The following is a 13,929-nucleotide window of genomic DNA, read 5'->3' as shown; positions in this document are numbered from 1 at the left end:
AATATGTTTTTTGTGCTTAAATTTCTGTGGACAAAGTAGAAATGATGATAATCCCTATCTTCAGCAATAAGTCATATTAGTATACAGATTATCAAGTGTTCTTCAACCACTGAAGAGCCTCTTTAAATAAAACTGGAATAATTGTCAAAAGTTGTATTTATATTGTTTAGATAAATGATAGTGAGTTCTTAGTCAAAATGAATTAAGAAAAAACACAGGTCTTGTTGATGTCATGGGGTTTAAGAGACAGTAGTAGGAGCTGATGAGATGGTTCGGGCTTGCTGCCACGCCTGGTAATGACCCTAGTTTGATCCCTGGAACCCACACAGTAGAAGGAAAGAACTTACTCCCACTCCTCAGACCTCCACACATGTGCCATGGCATGTACACCCCATGCCTAAATTTAATAGCAAACGTAAGAACAGAACAAGACAGACAGTAGGCAGGAAAAGAAGGTGTGAGTGACTTCTGTAGGTCTCTGCACCGGATGTGTGGGGCAGTGTCACTTGGTATCAGCAGCAATCAGATCTGTAGCTGAGGAAACATGCTTTCTAGAAGGGATGGTTTGACTGAGGCTTGGGACAGAGATTGCTGTGTTTATTTACCATTGCCGCTTATCAGATGTGGCAAGGCCACAGAGCTGGAGCAAACAGCTTATCTTATAAAACAGGAAAGCTAAGATTTAAAGATCGTCAGTCAGTTAATTATAATGAGTATCTTATATTTAGTTTAGAGTATTAATAGGACAGAGGGAATGTGGTCTGATAGTATTTTTCATTTTCTTTTTTCTTTTTTTTTTAAGATTTATTTATTTATTTATTATGTATGCAGTATTCTGTCTACATGTATGTCCACAGGCCAGAAGACCAGATCTCATTACAGATGGTTGTAAGCCACCATGTGGTTGCTGGGAATTGAACTTGGGACTCTGGAAGAGCAGCCAGTGCTCTTAACCTCTGAGCCATCTCTCCAGCCCTTTCATTTTCTTTTTTAAGATAGGGTCTCTTGTGCACAGTGAGTTCTGGGCTAGCCTGGGCCACATAGTGAGACTCTTTCTAAAAAACAAATGGCACACTAAGGGTCAGCAAGATGGCTCAGAGGGTCAAAGCGCTTGTTGCCACGCCTGATAAACCACTTGAATTCTGTCCCTGGAGTGACCTGTGGAAGGAGAGAACCCACTCTACACATTGTTTTCTGCCCTACACATGTGTGCCATGCCACATGTGCTCCCCCACCAGGCTCCTTACCCCACCAAAATAAAGAAATGTATTGTAAAATGTTTAATAGCTTGCTAATTGGGTCTGTGTTAAGGGAAGATCTTTGGAGTCCCAGAGGTATGGTAGCGCTCTTCAGGTCATACGGCTTGTAGCTTATGGTGGAGTGGGGAAAGTGACAAGCAGATGTCACTATGAATTGACTAAACACAGCAAAATTGTGCTTGTTTAAAATGCTACCATGAGTCAGCATGGATCTGAAGTCCATTCATACTGTCTTAAGCAAGCAGGAAATCGCGAGGATCACCCGTTTGGGGTCCCTTGTGGAATACAGAGAAAACACATTTCACCCTACAATGGGCAGGAAACAGACAGGACAGTGAACGCTTCTGTGTTCCTCTCTTAGTTTCCTCTGAGGAAGACATTGCTGCTCTTGTTAGGGAATCTAACATAGAATTAGTGAAATGAAAGTGCAAAGCTAAGGCTTTCTGTTCTGTAGCCCGCACCCCACGCCACCCTTATGCCCATGACCCATTCTGCCATATGCACTTCAAAGGGCAAGAGTCAGGACAGAGTGTGGTGATGGACGGGGCCTTCAGCTGAGAGCAGTCTCTCGGCGTCCTTGTCACATAGCCAGCCATCATCGTGGCGGGCACACAACACCTTATTGCTGATGGGCAGCCTGAGGATGGGAATGAGCTGCCCAAGCTCACACAGCTCCCTTATATAAACAGTGGACTCCCAACCCAGACCAAGGTATTTCCACCCAGACCCAGTCATCTTACCAATCACAGTCTTTTAAACGTTTATCTATTTTATGTGTGTTGCATGTAGCGGTCAGAAGACAACTTGCAAGATTGGGTTCTCTTCCCCTGTGTAGGTCTCAAGAATGGAACTCGGGTCCTCAGGCTGAGGCCTGAGTCACCTAGCCAGCCCCTGATTTCTGTCTCTTGTAGCAGCTTTCCTGTTAGCTATATTTCTCCATGTTAATGTGTAAAAATCTGAGGCTCAAAGAGGGGCCTGAGAAACTGTTCCCAGGTCTTACTGCCAGTGAGCAGCAGGCAGCGGGACCCAAGTCATAGTGATGCCACAGCCCTGGCCTCCTCATAGGCCTCAGGCACGGTGGAGTAAAAGATTCAGAGGCATGGGTGGATCATTGTCACACTCCAATCACTCACTAGTCTGCAGCTCTCATTTGTTTGCCCGGGAGAGCTCAGATGTTGTCCAGAAATCAGAAAAGAGAGATTAAATGGAAATTTTTCTCAACACTGAGAAATCTCGCTTGTAATAAGGTGATTTTTCAGAGCATTTGAAATAGTAATATAAAGACAGCATTTTCACCAAACTGGTGGCCTTTGGCCCATCTTTCTTTGGGATCCAGTGGCCATAGCCCTATGGAAATAGCAGCAGGTCCCCAGGCAAGCCCCCACGGGCCCTTTGTCTTCTCTCTGCCCAGTGTTGTCTCGCCGTCCAAGGACCACAGTCACATGGTCCCTCTGGCAAGAGCTGTGTGGTTTTTGTTGTCTGGGTATAGATGGCTGCACAGAGCCGCTCTTTTTCTGAGCTGGGTGTGTCAGTGTCCACTAGGGTCACGCAGAAAATGAGGGAAGGTCTTCTGGAGTGTGCAAGTCTGGTGCAATGAAATGTGAAGTCTCAAAATTAAGAACTTTAAGGGGCAGCTGGGTGCGGTGATGCACACCTTTGATCTTAGCACTCAGGAGGCAGTGGTGGGTAGATCTCTGTGAGTTCAAGGCCAGCCTACAAAATAAGTTCCAGGACAGCTAGGGCTGTTACATAGAGAAACCCTGTCTTGGAAAATAAAATAATAACAATAACTATTATTATTATTGTTGTTGTTGTTTAAGGAGCTAGAAAGATGGATTAAGGAACATATTTCTCATGTAGAGGACCCAAGTTCAGTCCCTAGTCACCTATGTTGGTTGGCTTACAACTGCCCATAGCTCCTGCTCCCAGGCATCCAGTACCATTTTTTTGGCCTCTGAAGAAACCTGCCTCACATGTATACACACACAAACACACATATACACACTTAATCTAATTAGTTGATTAATTAATTAATTTGTCTTTTTGGGTATCTCACCTAAGTTCTTAGGTGGTCCCTGTTCATTCACCAACAAGCCTGACTGAGTTGACCTACACCCTGGGAGTGGTGTTCTTAGGAAGTGGCTTTGACAAATCAGTGTGCAAGTGACTGCCTGTCCAGCCAGCATTACCACCCGACCAAGGTCCCAGTGAGCCACTTCTCACTGGGGAGCCTTCTCACTGCATATCCCCATAACCCCCTGCTCTTGTCCATTCCTTGAGGCCCTGTACTTGGGGCCCACCTCAGCTTTTAGTTTCATTAAGATCTGAGTGGACTTGGCATCTGCAGAAGCCTGGGGTTGTGGGGGCTTGGTAGGGTTTGGGCAACCCTTTTGAGAAGGTAGGCTTTCCCATTGGAGAGCCAGGAACATCCCAATAAGGTTAAGTCACCGGTCTGGCCGGGATGGCTGCCGCATCTGTGACCTTCCTCTAGACTGAGTCAAGACCTGGGGAGCCCTCAGTATCATGCTTGTCCTGAGACGTTGGTTACCAAAGATGGGAAGCCAAGAAGTTATATTCCAGGAACTTTTAGCCTCTCTGGGTTCAAACTGAGCTGTAAGGACCAGTGAGCAAAATAGACCTGCTTGCTGTTCCTGACTATGCTTTTTTTGAGGGGGGGTTCAAGACAGGGTTTCTCTGTAGCTTTGGCGCCTGTCCTGGAACTTGCTATGTAGATCAGGCTGGCCTCAGACTCACAGAGATCCACCTGCCTCTGCCTCCCAAGTGCTGGGATTAAAGGTGTGTGCCTGACCTCCCGGCCATGTTTTTATAAGCATTCCTGTGTCTAGCAGGAGCCAAGACCCATGGCTGAAACAGACAGTGCTTCTCCCTGGTTATCAGACAGCCGTCTGCTGGCCAGGCAGCCTTGACCAAGGATGCCCTGGGACCTTGCTGGGGAGCCAAACCCTCTTGACTTCTCAGTTGGGCACACAGTGCAAATTTCTATGTCCTGGTTTCAACTCACAGGCTCCCAACACTTCCACTTACCCTGGTGCATTTGGGCAAGGCTGAAGAGTGTCTGTCTGCCTGTCTCTGTTTCTGTCTCTCTCTCTCCCCCTACCTCCTTGCTTTCTCCCTTGGCAAAGGTGGGTCTGCACGGGGATGGTTGTGTTCACCAGTCAATGGCGGCAAGCCTTTGGCCCTTGCTGCAGGCTGTTCCTCTGCAGTCTACTGAGTTCCCTATCCCCAGCTCTTCATTCACCATGAACAGTGGCAGGAAGTAGCAGCTTCACGCTAGCCACTGGGAAGGGGTGACATCAGCCTCCAGAATCTCTGCTTCCCTTTATTCTTCATGGCCCCATAGATAACTTTGTTTAGGCTCAGCCCCCAAACCCCGCCTGTGTGCAAGCTCAGCACATTCTCAGCCCAAGGCAGAAAGCCTTGGACAAGCCTATGACGATTACTTTGGGGGTCACCATCATGCTGTCTCTGTCTTGAGCCAGGCTGCCATTCTCTCTACCCAGATCTTTATATGAGCATCCGCCCTGTTCCCCTTTCTAGAAGGTGATATGCTAGGAGAATTCAGGCCTGTTCTAGGTGAGCACAACCACACACACACACACACACACACACACACACACACACACACACACACACACACACACAGAGCTATGCCAATGCATTGTCATCAACAGATTTCAGTGCTGTGTAGATCACCTCAGGTTTGAACTTTTCAGTTGCTTCCCTTTTCTTCCCTCTCCTCACCCTCTTAAAGGATAAATGCGATGGGGTTAGCTTTTCTGCAGCTGGTTTGGTCCTTCTGTCTTCTGACTCTGGGCTCCTGGGCATTTTCCTCTGCTCGCCTGTGTAAAAGTACTCTGTGTTAAGTGTCATGGTTGATACCGAGCCCTGGGTGATTGTTGTCAAGACCTCTGGGGCTGTGGCTTGCTGGTAAGCATGGTTCAGGCCACTTTTGCTCAGTATCACTGCCCTGAATGTCCCCAGATGCCACAGAATCTGGGAAGAGGCTTTTTGGAAATAATGCTCAGAAACAAACGTGTGCTCACAAATGAACATCACAAGTGCCCACCAAAGCGGGCTTACAGGGATGCCCAGCCCGTTCTGAACCCCGGAATGATCTGAGGAGTCCTGGGAAATAAAGACACTGCCCCAGATAGATGGGTCCACTTGGAGGAGTGGCCAGGCATGCCTGCTTGAAGAGGAGTGCATCTGGGTGAGGTTCCACTGGTGATTCCATGCCCACGCAGCTCCTTCCTCTTACTCGTCATGGTCTAATTCCTGGAAGAATCACCGGGCTTCCTCCTGGTTCCCTTTGCCTCCAGGCTTGGGAGCAGCTGTGTTTGCCACCCATCACCCCGCTAGGTCCACCTTGCTGTCTCTTCCCTAAACGGTTCTTTTTTTTTTTTTAATTCTCCTGTGTGTGGTAGCTACTCAGGCGGGGAGTATTGTTTGCAGCCTTAGGACTGTGTGCTGATGGGGCGAGACACAGCTGTGAGAACCATGCTTGCAGGGAGCTGGGGCTGACACATGACAGGGACTTCCGGGTGTGCCACCCCATCTCTTCTCCAGCAGAGAGGGAAACCTCTTCACTGTGGGTCAGGTGGCCACTCTCTGCCCTGCACGGGGTGGGGAGGGGTGCTGCCGCCAATAACCCTAGCATCTAGCCCAATGCCTGGCACAGACAGTAAATATTGGCTGAATAAATGGCCTTTGTGATGGGAGGAGAGGTGTATACAGCAGTGGGGGTGGCATGGGGATGGGCTAGGAGACAAAGGGGAGAGTGCGTTTCTTCATAGCCCCTCTCCTCAGGGTCTTTGAGATGATGAGAAAGGACATTAAAAACCCATGCGCAATTCCTGTGGAAAATTACCATAACCAATTGCTCTCCTCCATAAAGTGCCTGGGCTTGTTCAGCCACTATCTTCTTACCAGGATTCCACCTGTGTGCCGGACAGGGCAGAACTCGTAAGGGATGTATGTGGCCATGCTCCCGGAGGGATGGGAGCCCTCGCTCGCTCGCTCGCTAGGCTATGATGTCTTCTCTCCTCCTTCCAGGCATCCTTTGAAGTGTCCGTGGAGGCTCGGAGCTGCCCTGGCAAACACACAGCTCAATCTTTCACCCTGCGCCCCGTGGGCTTCCGGGACAGCCTGCAGGTGGAAGTCACCTACAACTGCACGTGTGGCTGTAGCACAGGACAGGAGCCCAGCAGTGCCAGATGCAGCGGGAACGGGACCTACGTCTGTGGGCTGTGTGAATGTGACCCCAGTTACCTGGGCACCAGATGCGAGTGCCAGGAGGGGGAGAACCAGAGCGGGTACCAGAACCTGTGCCGGGAGGCAGAAGGCAAGCCTCTGTGCAGTGGGCGTGGGGAGTGCAGCTGCAACCAGTGCTCCTGCTTCGAGAGTGAGTTCGGGAGGATCTACGGCCCCTTCTGCGAGTGTGACAGCTTTTCCTGCGCCAGGAACAAGGGTGTCCTATGCTCAGGTAGGCTTCCAGCTACCGCCTTAGCTCTGAGCCAGGCCCAGGCCTGGATGCTGTGTGGACCCAGACCTGGCCCTTTTCAGGACGGTGATAGAAAGGGTCATGCCTGTGGCTCTCCTAGGAGAAGACCAAGGACAAGCCCTGCTTGCCGGTGGCATAGGGTGGGTGCCCTCAGTGAAATATAGCATCAAGTCTGAGGGAGTCTGCTTCGGTCAGTTCTGGCAGGATTCGGCTGCATAGTGCGCCCGATGGGTGGGATCAGACATGAAGGTAAAGTTTGAGATGGGGGGGGCACATGTGATCACATAGCATTATGGGATGTTGCACATGGAGAGCACAAGCGTGTAGATGTTAAAAGGAGAGGGTCTTCCTATAAACAGAGTTCCTACGAGACAGGTTTGAACACACCTTGAAGGGCGTGGAACTGAAATGTGTCAAAATTGTAAAGTGCAGGGCATATGAGTGTTGTGGATGAAGGTATGTGGAATCCATGTGCAGATTCAGTGGTGACACATTGGTGTTAACGTGACGGTACTCTCTAGGTTCATGGATAAAGTGGGCTCAGGAGTGGCAGGAGTGGAGTTGGGAGAAATAAGACCAAATGAAATACTCAGCACAAGCCTGGCCCAAAAGGAGGACACTGGCTCCCGTAGGGCTCAGAGCCGTGCCCATGGGAGTGGCAGGGCCAGGATTGGCTTTGGGTTGTGTTTTAAAAACTCCACATGGTGGGATAGAGTGTCCACTCTACTTAGCACAGCAGACACACTGGCTGTACTGGTATTTTATTGTGTTTTCCTCTTGAGTCCTGAGTTGGTTATAACCCTTGGGAATGTTTTTGCTCTAGAATGCTGCTCAGTTCATGTTGCCCGGGAGCGGATTTGCCCGTGCAAATCCATCTGCACGGTTTAATAGCCAGAAACTTCACTTGTCTTGGACATTGGTTTTTCCATCTCTAAAACTGGACCAGCGTTGCTTGCTTCTGCCTTCTTCCTTTGAGACTGGAAGGCGAAGTCGTAAACGGGGAGCCCGAGTGAGCAGAGCCGGGCAGGCACAGGGCAGTTGGTACAGGATATGTGTGCAGACCTCTAAGGGGAAAACTGGACATTTTCACTCGTTTGCTGAGTGAACACACTTTTTTGTATTCAGCCACCAGAACCTACAGTTCTGAGTTAACGTCTTACACTGTAGAGTTCTGCCAAAGCACATGTCTGAAAAATCCTTTCACCCATCTAACCCTGTGACCTTGAGGCTTTCATGGGTCATGGATTGAGAGACCAGAGGGGTACCAGGTGAAAGGTACAGCAGCTCACTAGCTTCCTAAGATGGGGTGTCCCCTCCTAACACACAAAAGTTAGACTCGGCCCTTAAAGAACACTTGGGAAGTGGGATGTTTGATGGGGGTGTGGTCAGGTTGTGCTCTCTGTGGTGAGCAGGATTGATGGGAACCATCTGGCAAACCAATCAAGGGGCCTTTTTCTCCCTCGCTATTTCACATGCACCCCCTCACCCATCCCCTCACCCACCCACCCTCTGTGTTGTCAAAAGAACTGCTTTTCAAGAAAGCGAAAGGTTTATTCTTTTAACATAGAATGTACTGACCGGTAGAAAGCAACGTTTAAAATCATCCATGCTTTCGTCACTCTAAGGTTAGTCCTTTCCTTCCCAGTTTTTTCCCAAGTTAGCGTCGGTGTCCGCACATGATTTCATGTCTTGTCCTTTGCCCTCCCTTTCCTCCAGAGAGGAACTCGAATTACTTTAAATTGCTGATTAGAACATTCTTGACTCTTCATTATATATCCAGCTATACCTTCCGTCTTTTCACTTGAAAAGCTACACTAGTTGAAACGTGAAAGGTCTCCAGGTCTTCCTGAAGAAGGGGGTTTCTACACTTAAGGTCACTGTTGGATCTGTTCATTTAAGATGGGCCTGGGGCGAGCATAGTTCCAGATGGGGTTTAATGACACACGCTCCTGCAGGGAAGGGCACCTCATGCTTCTTGTCTCTCAGACCGACTGGCCTCTGGACACAGCTGGGCAGGGGTGAGCAGTGGCTTCCTCCAGTTCCGAGTACCCTGGTCATCCTGGGCTTCCGCTCTGGAGCTGCACACACCGGCTGAGGTTCTTGGGGTGGCCGCTCCGCTTGGGGTTTTCATGGGAGAGAAAGCCTATTTCCTAAGAACTCTGCTTCTGAAGATGCTGACTCAGTCTCTCAGACCATCAACCTCAGCATTCTCTGGCACTTCTCCTTACCCCGGCCCCTGCAGTCCATCCTGGAAGTGGGTCTTGTGGTTGAGGTCTGTCTTGGGGAGCGGGGAGGTGAGGGCAGTGTGCTGGAAGAAGTTGCTGAGACAGAGTCAGGGCAGGCATTGGTGGGGAAACCCAGATAGGCTCCTTCCACTTCTGGTTCTTCCTCTGCGGGTTTTGCAGTCCTTGACCCCACCCTTGCTGAGAGACAGGAGGAGGGAAAATGCAAGAGGCTGTGGGTTTGGGATAGGTTTTCCATCATCGGAACAGCAATAAAGAGAGTGGAGTAGTGAGCAGTTGTTACTGTTCTTGTGACACATCATCATGGGACTCACTGTGGCTCTCCTCTGGCCTCTAGAAGCAGCAGTTTACAGAATAGCTCTGTCCCCAAACCATTTCCATGTGTAACGGGAGTTTTACGAGGCCCTTGTGAGGGAGTCTATTCTTCTGGTTCTTGGAAAGTGTTGACCCTTCAAAGTTTCTTTAAACATGACAAGAGGTCTGGGTCTGCTCATCTATTTTTAATGCAGTAAAAGAGACTCACTGGAACGTAGTGCTTTTTGGTGTTTGTATGCCCAACAGTCATGTCCTGGGCCCTAGTCATTCTCTTATGAAGCTGTTGAAACTTTACATTTAACAATCTGGTGGCTAGCCTGCCTCTTGGGTCTCATAGAATGAGAAATTTAAAGTCTAATCAGTTGTAAAAATTTGAGGAGACCTTTTTGGTCTTATGACTCTGAGGCCCCCAAAGTACATTATAGTAGGGTTGTATAATTCATACGCCACTTTTATTATGTAGTAGATAATGAGAGCCCAAAGGACACCTGTAGCTCTTTTCCAGAGACGGAAAATGGAGCATGACACTCAAGGTATCTTTGCTAGTAAGCTGAGCCAGCAGCCAAGAACGGGTCTGCTGACAGGTCTCAGTAGACTTACAGCAGTTCTTCAGGCTCTGTAGCTAAAAGACTCCGTGATTAAAGGCCCAACTCTTGGTTCTTGCTTCTTACCAAATGAAACACCGTCCATGACGATATTATCCAGGTGTATTGAAAAGTGTTTCTCAATTCACAGAGATTAAATAGTAGGACTTCCAAATATAGCCTCTGAGGATGGATCATTTGCATTCAGGAAAGGTAGGCTGGAGGGTGAGTGGGTGAAGCATGGAAAAGGGGACAGTAGTGGGAACTATTTTCCCTCTGAAAATAGCAGAGTCAAGTTTTGCAGACCAGCAGGTAAACTCGGGAGACTGGGTGAGAAATAAGACTCGAGTAATTTGATCTTTAAAGGCCAAGAGAAGCGTTACTGTGTGGTTAGTCCATGGGTTATAGACCTGCATGGCTTGTCTACCACAAGCCACCTCTTTCCCATCTGCTCCCATCTCTATCTCAGGCCCTTACCGACCACTGCATCAGACTTAGCCACCACTGGTCATGAGGGGTGTGCAGCGATACTGACATGAATGGAGTCTTCTGAGAAGAGCATCCAAGAGCACCCTGTCTCCATGCCAACCGACTATCCCAGAGTCATCTCTGTTGGCAATCAGATGCATACACTTGAATGAAAAACCACTGCCTATGGTTCCTGCTGCCTACAAGATGAAGTCACTATGACTTCAGCCCTAACTCCCTTCATTCTCATCTGCCATACATGGAAATTGGATCACAAACTGTTGGTCCCCAAATAAGAAGTATTCAGTGATACCCCATGTTTGGTGATCACTCCTTACTGTGTCTTGTAGTTAATTAGCTCTCAGCTTTACTATGAATTCAAGGAGGGGGATACTCTCAGCCATCATAAAGATCCAGAGCCATACTATAAATAATAAATAAACAAGAGGGTCACCAGAAATGTCAGAGCCAGGCATGAGGTTGTATACCTTTAATCCTGGCACTTGGGCATAGGCAAGTAGATTTCTGTGAGTTAAGGCAAGGTTGGTCTACATGGAAAATTATAGGCCAGCCATGCCTACTATAGTAAGACCCTGTCTCTTTTAAAAATGTATTTATCTAATTAATTTAATGTGTGTGTGCCTGTGTATATATGTATGGGCATTGGATCCCCTGGAACTGGAGTTATATATAGTTGTGAGCTGACATGTGGGTGCTGGGAACCAAACATGGGGCATCTGTAAGAGCAGTAAGCACTCTTAACCACTGAACCATCTCTCCAGACTCTAGAGAGTGGCCCTGTCTTTAAACAAATATGCCTTGGCATTCTTACAGATTTCTTTAGAGATACAATTTTCACACTCAAAATCAGTAGCCTGATGGCCATTCCCAAGGCTTTGGTCACTGCTATATCTTCTGTGATTGTGTTGAAATTTACATATTTTATAAATATTTAGATACATTTACTACATATAATGTATGTAGCTTGTCTTTCCCCCCACCTCTCAGCTTTTGCTTGTGTTGTTGGGTTTTTTTGGGGGGGTTGAGACAGGGTTTCTCTGTGGCTTTGGAGGCTGTCCTGGAACTTGCTCTTGTAGACCAGGCTGGTCTCAAACTCACAGAGATCCGCCTGCCTCTGCCTATAGAGTACTGGGATTAAAGGCATGCACCACCACTGCCCGGTGCTTATGTTATTTTTAAGACAGGCTCTGGAGCTCACAGAGATCTGCCTCTGCCTCCTGGGTGCTGGGATGAAACACATGCACCCCTACACCCAGACTTGTAACAGGGCAAGCCTACATGCACCTTCCATGACAAATTCCTGAAGTGTACCCAAGATCAAGGCACACTTAACCCCAAAAGATCCTTCCTGATGGGATTGCTGCTACTGTGGACTTCCTATGGAAACTCCTAGAGCATCAGATTTTTTTCACATACTTAATCTTGTATGGAGAAATTTATTGATGGTTATATTCAGATGCTACTGTCAAATATAAGTTTACACATGTGGGTACACACAGACATCATGTGTATGTACACGTACACACACACACACACACACACACACACACACACACACCTATATCTTCTCCTCTTCCCAAAGGGAAAACATTGGGAATCCTATAGCAGTTTCCTCAATCACATGGTCCAGATGGTCTAGGTCTCTTATGCAGGAGTCAACATAAGCAAACAGCCTCTGGCAGTTTGTGCCTGGAGAAAACTATTTGGGAAAGTCATAGCTGAGCGATGATAACAACCTGGTGTTGCCAAGGACACGTCAGGGACGTCTCATTTTGTTTTGGTCATGTTGCTCCTTACCATTCAGGAAGATTTGTGACACATTATACATCGATTGCCCCTATGCCAAGCATTATATTCTGCATGGATTTCTAAGTTTGCATTGCCTCTGGAATTCTCCACTGGGATTGAAGAATGGGCATATAACACATCGAAAGCTTCTCCCTGCGTCTTCTGGGTGTTTGTGAGAGCTTGAAAGCTGGGAAGCAGTGGGCCGTTCTGAGCACCAGCCTTGCCTCATGCCCTGAACTCAGCTCTTGGGAATGGAGTTGTCTCACTGCTCGGATCACCAGAGATTCTGAAAGGGGGATGATCTAAGCATTGGGTCTCCCTCCACCACCCCTTTCTTTCTGTTTAGGAAGGGAAGTATGCAAATAGAAGGCCTCCCTCCCAGGGTTCTGCCTTTGATCAGGCCAGATCCATTAACTCAAGAGTTTGGCTTGAGAAGAACATAACGGCTTTAATAAGCAAAATATGCAAATTTAGGGAGACCATGAGGACGCCAGAGCCTGCACTGTGTTGGGCAGGTATAGGTGCTGTTAGCCATTGAACATCTTAGGATAATGGAGTTAGGAAATTTTCAACTCTTAAATTTCGAAGTTTGAGAGACCTCTGCTGGTGGAAACAGTTATTCCTAGTGCCCTTTTCTTCTGTCTCCGGAGTTGAGCCAGCATTTTTGTTTTGGTCCCAATTTTGGGTACTCTGCTGCATTTGATTATTAGCAGGGGCAGGGCAGGATCTGAGAGTGCTTTGTGTCCTTTGAGGTGAGTGTCCCCTCCTCTAGGAGCACTGCCCCTGGAGCACCATCCACATTCACATGTTCCCTGGAGTCTGGAATTGCTTAGGCTACTTTCCTTCCTCTTTTCTGGGGCACATTCTGGAGGTACCATTGGCCTCTAAGCTCATCCACAACCCCATCCCCACAAAGTCCTTCAGGTGAGTTCAACTGTATCTCATACTAAAGAAATCCTACACCGAGTGCTACTTGATGCTACAGAACTGACCTTAGGTGACAGACAGACATAATAATGTAAGGAGATTGTTTTAAAGCATTTCTTATGGGGCTGGATTGATGACTCGGGGTTAAGAGCACTAGCTGCTCTTGCAGAAGACCTGGCTTTGGTTCCCAATGCCTATCTGTCAGCTAATAGCTTCCTGTAACTCCAGTTCAAGAGGCCCCCTATGTCATCTTCTGGTCTCCTTGGGTACTAAGCATGTGCACATACATACACGCAGGCCAAAGATGCATACCCATAAGTACGCTTTTTTAAAGCACTTCTTATGACATGGGGATTGATTCCTTGGGAACGGATGAATGTTAGTGTTTTGTATACATCACTAATAAACACTAAATAAGAGGAGGCCTTGTTTTGTATCACATGCCTTTCCTAATAGTACCAGTCACACATAGTAGGTCAATATGTATTCTCTACTTTGGGGAAACTGAGGCCCAAAACCTAAAGTTTTTTGAAATAAAAAAAATTAAAAAGTGGTCTTGCTATATGTTTCCCAGGCTGGTCTTGCCCACTGCTTCAACCTCCCGGCTAGCTGGAGGGTGTGTCACCCTGTCTTGCCTGCTCCGGGCAGTTCTTGACTGTAGCTTCAAGCCAGAAGAGTCTTGGACTGCCTTTTGCATTGTGGCCGTTTCTTCCGTGACCGCCATATTTTGATTAGCTCGTACCTTTGCCCAAACCTTTGGATTCCTAGTTTGCCCCTAATGCCTTCACCCTAGCATTTAGCCC

The 13,929-nt window shown here is 47.9% G+C and overlaps 1 protein-coding gene across 1 annotated transcript in view; it reads left to right on the top strand.

Moving 5' to 3' along the window:
• Itgb5 (integrin subunit beta 5) overlaps positions 1-13,929 on the top strand; it is a 109,163-nt gene that overhangs the window by 76,112 nt on the left and 19,122 nt on the right. Inside the window, exon 10 of the mRNA XM_040750877.1 lies at positions 6,333-6,762. Within this exon, the coding sequence (XP_040606811.1) occupies positions 6,333-6,762 (430 nt within the window). The remainder of the gene's footprint in view (positions 1-6,332; positions 6,763-13,929) is intronic.

This window comes from Mesocricetus auratus, unplaced genomic scaffold, assembly GCF_017639785.1.
Source record: "Mesocricetus auratus isolate SY011 unplaced genomic scaffold, BCM_Maur_2.0 Super-Scaffold_100008, whole genome shotgun sequence".
Lineage (NCBI taxonomy): Eukaryota > Metazoa > Chordata > Mammalia > Rodentia > Cricetidae > Mesocricetus > Mesocricetus auratus.
The sequence above is the reverse complement of the archived record's forward strand: the minus strand, read 5'-3'. Positions and strand labels throughout refer to the sequence as shown.